Genomic DNA, 8,995 nt, shown 5'->3' on the forward strand with positions numbered 1-8,995 from the left:
TTCTGTCCCTCACAGAGTAAAATACAATAAAATAAAATTTATTACTTCACCACATTGTTTTAATCCAGTGTAAACAGAATTGTGCCCCATACCTAAAAAGAAGACTGAGATCCACTGCAAAACCGATCCTGGCAAGGAGAACAGATTGCCTCCACCACAATGCATTCTGTGTATCCCTTGTTGCTTCTGTAATAGCATGATTAACTTTCGCACTCCCAAAATCATCCTTCAATTGTGTTATTGAGAAGCCATTCACAGGATTTCTCCATGAATAGTTTGTTGCTGAAGTATTCCTGGTTCTTCCTGGGATAATTCCTGGATGAGCGTGATGTCGTCTGAAAATCTTCTGCACAATCACACCATTTAGCCAGGATCGTGCCTTTTTCTCCCACCTGATAGTCTCTTAAAACAGCATTTTGAGTGCCAGGGTGGTGTAGCGGTTTAGCAGCTGGGAGGGCAAATTCACTGATCCATGAAATTCACTTGGGTGACTTTCAGCCAGCTGCTATGTGGTAGCTACACTCTTTCACCCTGATGTACCTCAGAGAGGTTTTTTGGTGATAAACAGAGGGGGTGCCATGAACTTCTTGAAGGTAAGGTGGGATAAAAATGTTAACTAATAAAATATGTTTTGCTGTTGTGATTTCTTAAAAGGTTAGCAGAGCAGAAGGTGTTCTTCTTCGGGTAAAGAAAGCACTGCATGACATGAAATCCCCAAATGAGTTATCTCCAATGATGTTAGAATTCTACAAAATTATACCACACAAAGGTGAACTGAATTGCAATGTGAACATGAAGCTTTTATCTAAGCAGCAGGATCTCTGTCAGGTAACAACATCAGGTTTAATTCCTTTTTTGTAGATCCAGAGTCATGAATACAATGACTTGAACATCTGTTAAATAAGTTTCAAACGTGGTTGTGTCTTCTGTGAACTTTAAGAGAGTTCTTCAGAACTGCCTTGATCTATAAGCAAGATTGATATCACAAGAATGGGGTGCATAGGGTCATCTCTTGCAAAATGTTGTTTGCATAATAATAATAATAATAATAATAATAATAATAATAATAATAATAAGCCCGCTTCTCCCATAGCACATGCAGCCAATTAGAACATATTTTTGTGTTTAATCCCAAAGGAGGAATATGGCACCTCAAATGTACCCTAAGGTTTTTATCTTTCTGAAGAAGTGAAATGCTTTTCCTAAGGCTTGAGTCTCTATCACATTATAGCAGTTCGATACTATTTTAACTGCCAAGGCTGCATCCTGCTGAATCCTAGGATTCGTGGTTTGGTGAGACCCTCCTAGACCTTTCTGGCAGAGGATTCTAAATACATCACAAAACTACAATCCCAAAGAATGGAGCCTTGGCATTTAAAGTGATATCAAATTGCTATAATTGTATAGTGTGAAAGGCACCTTAGTTATTGGCTGCCATGTCCCATAACCATTATGGTCTATGCCACGGACCGAAGTTAGAGAACTCTGGTCATATAATTGGGAGTGCATAGATTGTATTCAGCCGTCCCTCCCAATTCGTGGGGGATACATTCCAGACCTCCCCCCTCCCCATGAATCTGGGGAAAAAACAACATTCAAGCCACCATTGATTTCAACGGCAGCGTGCTCCTGCATGCGCTGTTGTGTGCTCTCTTTGCGAATCAGGAGGGATGACTACATTGAAGAAGAGTTGTTGTTGAGACAGAGATTATGTTATTGGTTGACGTTCACATGTTAACAGCTGTCATACCTGTTATGTCTTACCTGTTACCATAATGTCTATCTGTTAGGATGCCCAGTGTCCAACCCAGTTGTTATGTAGTGTGCTTGGAAACTTAACTGTCATAAGGATATTATTTGCCAATGAGGAGCTGATGTTAGAATGGACAGGTGAATTAAATGATTTTTAATTGCTAGATGAAAATGCTTGTCTGTGTAAAGAGAAGTTGATTGTATATATGAGAAAGGCTCAGCCCCATAGTATGAGGGGGTATGAGGATATATGGAAGAGATATATGTTGTAATAAAGTTCCTTAGTAGATCAGTGTTAGATTATTTTGTAGAGTTTGCTAAAAGGATTTATTGTGTGTGCTAAACCAATATAACAGTCAACCCAGGGCAGGTTGAAGCCCTGGAAGAGGGAGATTGTTTGTTAGATAGCCAAGTGGAGTGCTATCGCTGTGAGAAGAAAGACGTGTTTATAGTTCTGGCCACCTGGATGCTATCCTATCTGGAAAGGATGACAAAAGGGAAAACAGTCTGTGTGAAATAATGTGATGTTTGGGACTTATAATACAAACAATGTAATAGTGGAACTGTGGTGAAAAAGTTGGTTAAATACTCCATAATTTCAAATTATCTACATGGGTGGCAGAGACAGTGACACATTTGCTTTCTGATGGTTCAGTGTACACAAACTTTGTTTCATGCACAAAATTATTTAAAATGTTCTGTATAAAATTATCTTCAGGCTATGTGTATAAGGTGTACATGAAACACTTAATTAATTGCATGTTTAGACTTGGGTCCCATAGCCAAAATATCTCATTATTTATATGCAAATATTCCAAAATCTGAAAAAAAATCTAAAATCCAGGGCACTTCAAATAATGAAGACTCAATTCATATTTCTAAATGGTTACAGTAATTTATTACTATTATTTAAAGAAGTGATGAATACAGTTTAGATTGTAAGCCCATCAGTTGGAGACCTAGGATGTTTTTAATGTCACCTATAAAATAATAATATACCATGATGGTGCTCAGTGTTATCTGCACAGCCCAGCAACCACTCTCTGGGGAACTAATTTTCTGCCCTCGGACCTGCTGGGGGTACAGCAAGCCCTCTCAAACCTGCCAAAAGATACAAAGGATAAAACAGGAATTGCCCAAAGTGAGTTTCTGGTTTGGTAATTTTAAAATTTTTTTTGAAAAGATACAAGAGGGGCCTACAAGTTGTTTACAAGACTCACTGATTCAAAAGGATTCAAGAATTGCCACTTCTGGAGGCCTCCCCTCCCCTCAATTTTGTGTAATGAATGGGTAAGAGAGACCTGGGGTATGCATAAAATGGCTTTGGGACTTCATGTAAACTAGAGGCCACATGATTCCTATCCTTCTCCTAGGATTTTAGATAAGAAATGTTTCCACTTCTTACACAGAATGGCCAGGGTGTTCTATGATTCTATGAACCAGGATTTAATCGGCATGCAAAACATGTTGCTCTACTATGAAGCTTTGGCCCTTTCCCACCCTTCAGTTTCTTTGAAGACCAAAAAGAAGTGTATAAATGTTTAAATAAATAAGTAAGAAAAGCCTTTATTGTAGAAAAATAAAAAATTTTGTGACTATATTATTTTTTACAGCTGATCAGGGACATGTTGAATGTTCAGGAAACAAACATGTCGGTTCCAAACCCTTCATCCCTTTCCAAGTACAGAGCTTTGAGGTGCAGGATAGATGCCCTTGATGCAAACACTGAAGAGTTCCACAAAGTGAAACAGCAGGTGGACCAAAACACCAGGTGTGGTTTAATAGTGCTGGGTAGGTTTTAACATTTGCCCTGCCAGGTTTCGTATTGCTCTGATGGTGCAGGGTTTTCACTGGTCCCTTGTGTTTTCCATACCTTTCCTATATTTTTGTGTGCCCTAGGGCAGGGGTGCCCAAACATTTTGACCCAAACAGCTCTTATTTCTATGGCAAAGCCCTTAAGAGGCCTATTCTATGTCTTACAAGTTAATAGTGTTTAGGGGTATATATAAAAAATATATTCTTATTCTTTAATTTCATTCAACCTTTATTTCTTTCATTTCACTGGAACGACTGTGGAGCACCTGGGAAGTGCATGCAGAGCTCTAAGGGCTCCTCAGAGCACGGGAATCTTTGCCCTAAGGCATTCCTCATCTTCTTGGGTTTCATTCCTCTTCCTCTGAGCCTGGCACTGTCCCTTTAGTGTCTCTTCATTTAGCTCTTCCTTTAATTTAATTCTTTGAAAGACCACAGTTTAGGTCCTCACACCCTGCCTGCCTCAGTTGGATGAAAACTTGGAAACATCTGCTGGTAATACTATATAAATTAATATTTGGTGTGATAAGGCCTGGGTGTTACAGTGTCATAAAAGATAATGACCAGTTTGTTCTCCTGTATTGCCTATAATGTGAGGGATAAAACAAAGCCAACAGACAAACATTGGAGTGAGGACATATATTTCCAGCTGGGATTGTGTTGGCTATATGCCAAAATATTGTGGTGGTACTTTTATTAGGGCAGCCAAGAGAGGCAAAATACATTGTGCTATTTTTGAGCTTGCTGGCTTCTTGATCAGACAAAGATATTAAATTCATAAAGAAGCAGAAGAATGATAATGTTGGAGGCCTGCATCATTTTTGTCGCAGGCCTACATCATTTTGAGTGATTTGCTTAAGGTACTGCTCCAGGTGGTTGATGTGGAGTCCATCCCTTCATAGTCATGAGAAAACTGAAGGTAAAGGTAGTAAAAGAAATGCAGTCTCTGCCCTGTGTGTAGCTATAAGCCACTTCATAGGCAGAATACAGAGGTGGGGTGTGTGGGATGGGGAGATTGCCAAAGAAACTGGGCAAAAAAATAGAAAAGTATGAAGGCAGGGTTGACTTTCCAGGCCTATAAAATTCCACTGACCATTCCTTGCTATTTCTGTGTATTTCTTTTCCAGTGGATGTTTTTCTGTGGTACTTATTAACTGTAATTTTTATTTTGCAGTGAATGTCCAGTAAAAATTTTGCAGATATATAAAGTTGGTAGAATAACAGAAGCAGCTACTTTTGAGAGTCACCTTGGGAACATTCAGTCCTTGATCCATGCTTCATCTCCTAGCAACTTTGTTGGAATCCTATCTCGGTAATGGCTTGGCTGATTTTCTCTTTCTCATAGCTTAGTAGTGCTCCACCACACCCCAGTGTGGACATGAACACAAAATGACAATGATATTGCTCCCTTAGTCAAAAGTATGGTCCTTCTCACCTCAGCTCTTCTGCTACCCTTCAGTTCAATGGCTGCAGCTATCACCACTGTAATAAGTGGCTGGTGGAGAAGGGTGTTTAGATATGATCTCCACAGGCAAGTAAGAGGGAGAGAACTAGTCATCTCCTTCATGATTATTTACCTTCGACTTCATATTTACCTTCTCCCCTCCAAAGGAAATTATTGATGAGTGTATTACTAATAAGAGAAATGGTACCTGTACATATCAAGCTGCTTCATCATGTTTGTCTTTATTTTGTAGGGGACTCCTTCTACCAAAGATGGCTGTTGAAGAACATGGGTTGCAAAGAACTGATTGCGGGAACTTGGGCAGTGGAATTTATTTCAGCAATTCAATAAGGTGTGAAGCCTTTTTTTATCCATCCCTGGCTTAGTACTTGAATGGGGCACACAGATGAATGACAAACGTGCCTCTCTCCATCATGTCTGGTTAGGTCATGACCCAGTGTGGTGTCAGAGATAAAGCCCATCTCTTTATAATAAATAAATAAATAAATAAATAAAACTTTTATTTGTATCCCGCTTTTTGTAAAAACAATTCAAGTGGTAAACAACATATAAAATCATACAATGATATACACAATATCTCCCCTTAAAAAGAATTAAACAAATTGAGATTAAAATTACATAAATAACATTAAAATCTAATAATCGTGGACAGAGTCATGTCATATACTAAAAGTGTCCATGGTGTATAGGTGTGATTGTTATGTGGCGAAGGACTTTATTCTGGAAAGGCCTGCCAGAAGAGATCCGTCTTGACAGCTTTTTAAAAAGTGTCTAAGGGCCTGAACAGACAGGCCAAAATAAAGCTGCTTCGGGTCACTTTGGAGGTATGCTGTTTAAGTGATGCATGCGTCCTAAGAGGCTGGAAGCCATGCGAAAGCCATGCTCCAGTCCTAAGGACTGGAGCGCAGCTTTGGCATAGCTTCTGGTCTCTTAAAACACTTGGGTCATTTAAACAGCATACCTCCAAATGGTCCGAAGCAGCTTTATTTTGGCCTGTCTGTTCGGGCCCTAAATTGGTGATTTGACAGATCTCATCCGGCAGGCTATTCCACAGACTGGGAGCGGTTGCAAAAAATATCCTCTGGAAAGTAGCAACTAACCTGGTCTTTAAAGGTTGCAATAAACCCCCCCCCCCCCCGAGTGTAGGGGGCGGATTATATGGAAGTAGGCGATTACTTAAATAAGTTGGACAGTTGCACTTAAAGCAGAAAGTGTATTTGAGTAACTAAAGCCAATTGGAGCGGATGAGTCCTAAAGGTAGCCTTTAAGAACCAGCTGTGTATACTTTTCTAAATAATCTTGGATGCAGAATGGATCATGAAACACATGCCTAGTGTGACACACATGCGTCAGTTGAAAGGGTCTGACTAAAATTGAACTTGGAGTAGTTACTGTTTTGGATTTTTAACTTCCACTGGCCATGGTAGCTGGGGATTTCTGAAAGCTATAGTCCAAAAAGGTAACTTTTCCAAACTCTGAACTAAAGGAGGTGTGGGAAACCTTTGGCCCTCCACATGTTTCATTCCCTACCCAGTACGGCCAGTGGTAAAGGATTGTGGGATTGTGTCCAAAGACTGCTGTGCTTGAACTAAGGAAGGGCAATGGTGAAGTGTTTTAAAATCTGTATGAATATAATCTTCTCTGTTAAGGACTATTACCCATATTTAGGTAAAGGGATCATGAAGGGCTATATGGCAGTGATGGTGAACCTAATATATACTCTGTAAACCCATTTAAGGGGGAGGGTGGAAGGGAGGAACAAAATAAAATGAATTATTATGTAATGCTTTGTAAAATACTAATAATTGTTTCTTAAAAGTATATAATTTTCTATGTTAATAGTACAAGCATCAGGTACTCTCAGCCAAGTACAACAGATGGAGGCCGATTACTTGTGATTTGCGATGTAGCCCTTGGAACTTGTTGGGACACATGTCAGACAAACAGTTCATTAACAGCAGCACCACCGGGCTATGACAGTGTGCATGGAGTCAGTAGGAAAAAAGACAGCAATTCCACTTTTGAGGTATCAATTCCACTTAAGGGGTTGTTCAGTCTACATTTTGAACTGGTTTAAATTGGTTTGTGAACAGGTTTAAATTGGGGTCATTCATACTTTTCAGACCCAATTTTGGGGGCGGGGGGAACGGTGCAAATCCATCTTGATCCAAGGTTTTCAGAAACGGGGCAATCAGAGGTTCTTTTAAAAAGAACTGGTCTTTTCAGCCATCCACAAATGGGAACTTGCAATCGAATACATTCAGAGCAGAGGAAGGGAGGGGTTAATGCAAAAGGGGTGGGTCATGCCCACCCCTGGCTTTCTCCCTGCTATCACTCAAAGTCCAGGATCATCCCGGCAGTGGTGAGACTGTCAGGGGTCTCCAGGCTGGGGTTGGGTGAGGGGAATTCTTCCCTCAGACATCGGAGTTTCTCTGGAGGCAGATCCCGAGATGGACCCTATGGCCCAGTCTCCCTCAGCGCCCCAATGGTGTGTACCGGGGGGCAGGCATCCCTTCTCTCTCTCCCTTTGTTCGTGGGCCAGGGCTATTGGGCAGAGGGATGGGAGCTGCTTTCCCACCTTGATGCCTGCCTTGCCTCACCTTGTCTTGCCCCACCTGGCTTCTCTTGCCCACATGGGCTTTGGAGGAGATCCACCACCTCCACTACCATTTCCTCCTCCACCCCTGCTGCCTCCCTCCTGCTGCCTGCACCGCCTCCGCTGCCTCTTCCTCCTCCGCCCCCTTACCCTTGGTTCAACTCCGCTGACCCCCTTCCCGCCGCCTCCGCTGCCTCTTCCTTCCTCCCTCTTACCCTTGGGCTGCTGCCGCTGCTACCCTGAACTCCTTGCCCGGTGGACACCAGTCCAAGTAGAGAGGGAGGGACCTGGGGCCTGGAGAGGAAAAGGGAGATAGGAAGGGATGAAGGAGGGAAAGGGAAAGAGGAAGGAGAAGGGAAGTGGTTTGAGTGTTGGAACTTTGGGGACCAGGTTGGATTCCCAGCTCGGCCATGGAACCCCACTGGGGGATGGGAACTACTTGCCCGCTTTGCCTCTCGCCTTGCCCTGCCTGGCCTCTCCTTGCCCACTTGTGTGAATGAGCCCAGAGGGGCTTGCCATCCTCCAAGGCTGACAGTTGGGGGGGATTCCCCCAGACAGTGTGATGTAGGTAATGTAAAGTCAAAGGCTTTCATGGCCGGCATCCATAGTTTTTTGTGGGTTTTCGGGCTATGTGGCCATGTTCTAGCAGAGTTTCTTTCTGACCTTTCACCAGCATCTGTGGCTGGCATCTTCAGAAAATGCTTTGCCTGGAAGAATTGGGTGTATATATACTGTGTGAGCCTGGGAATGCAGTAGTGATTTGCATGTGTATTGTTCTGTGCTGATGGCTGGCCTCAGACCGGTAGGCTAATACAAAAGAGGATTAATGTCTGCTAATTGGTGATCATTATCTGCTGAGAAAGCCCCTGACTGAATGGTTTCCCATTTGCATTTGCTGAGTCCCTATTTTGCTATTCCTCAGGACTGGTAGCCAAATTTTGTTTACTTTAAACAAAAGTGTGACGTAGGTGTGCATCATTTGATTGGCAGAATGGTCAGAATGGAGGCTCCATTTTACAACCAAAACAAATAGCAATGGGAACTCTAAACAAGGTTAAATTGCCATGGAGAGATTTGATTGGGGTAAGCATAGTGGGAACTTTGAATCGGGTATTGCATCATCGAATCTCCCTAGATCTACCCAGCACAAAAACGTGAGTGTGAATGGGGCCCAAGTGTCATGTTTGCCAGCATTTTTTCCCCTTAAAAACAAACAAACCCACAACACTTTGTTAAACCTCTGTGGATAATTTAAGAAATGTTTGAAGAGATAATAAGAATAGTAATCGTGGTGGTGGTTGTTTAGCTGTGAACTGGTGTAATGCAGTGGCTAAGATCATGAACCAGGAGTATGGTCCAAATATTGCTTC

At 41.9% G+C, this 8,995-nt stretch overlaps 1 protein-coding gene across 2 annotated transcripts in view; it reads left to right on the forward strand.

Moving 5' to 3' along the window:
* LOC121925287 (protein mono-ADP-ribosyltransferase PARP4-like) overlaps positions 1 to 7,121 on the forward strand; it is a 22,074-nt gene extending 14,953 nt beyond the window's left edge. For both annotated transcript variants that reach the window (XM_042457252.1, XM_042457253.1), the window contains exons 9-13: positions 655 to 828; positions 3,366 to 3,523; positions 4,739 to 4,876; positions 5,262 to 5,360; positions 6,872 to 7,121. In XM_042457252.1, coding sequence (XP_042313186.1) covers positions 655 to 828; positions 3,366 to 3,523; positions 4,739 to 4,876; positions 5,262 to 5,360; positions 6,872 to 7,106 — 804 coding nt within the window. In that variant the 3' untranslated portion in view covers positions 7,107 to 7,121. The remainder of the gene's footprint in view (positions 1 to 654; positions 829 to 3,365; positions 3,524 to 4,738; positions 4,877 to 5,261; positions 5,361 to 6,871) is intronic.
* The last annotated feature ends 1,874 nt before the right edge of the window (positions 7,122 to 8,995 follow it).

This window comes from Sceloporus undulatus, chromosome 3 (assembly GCF_019175285.1).
Source record: "Sceloporus undulatus isolate JIND9_A2432 ecotype Alabama chromosome 3, SceUnd_v1.1, whole genome shotgun sequence".
Classification (NCBI taxonomy): Eukaryota; Metazoa; Chordata; class Lepidosauria; order Squamata; family Phrynosomatidae; genus Sceloporus; species Sceloporus undulatus.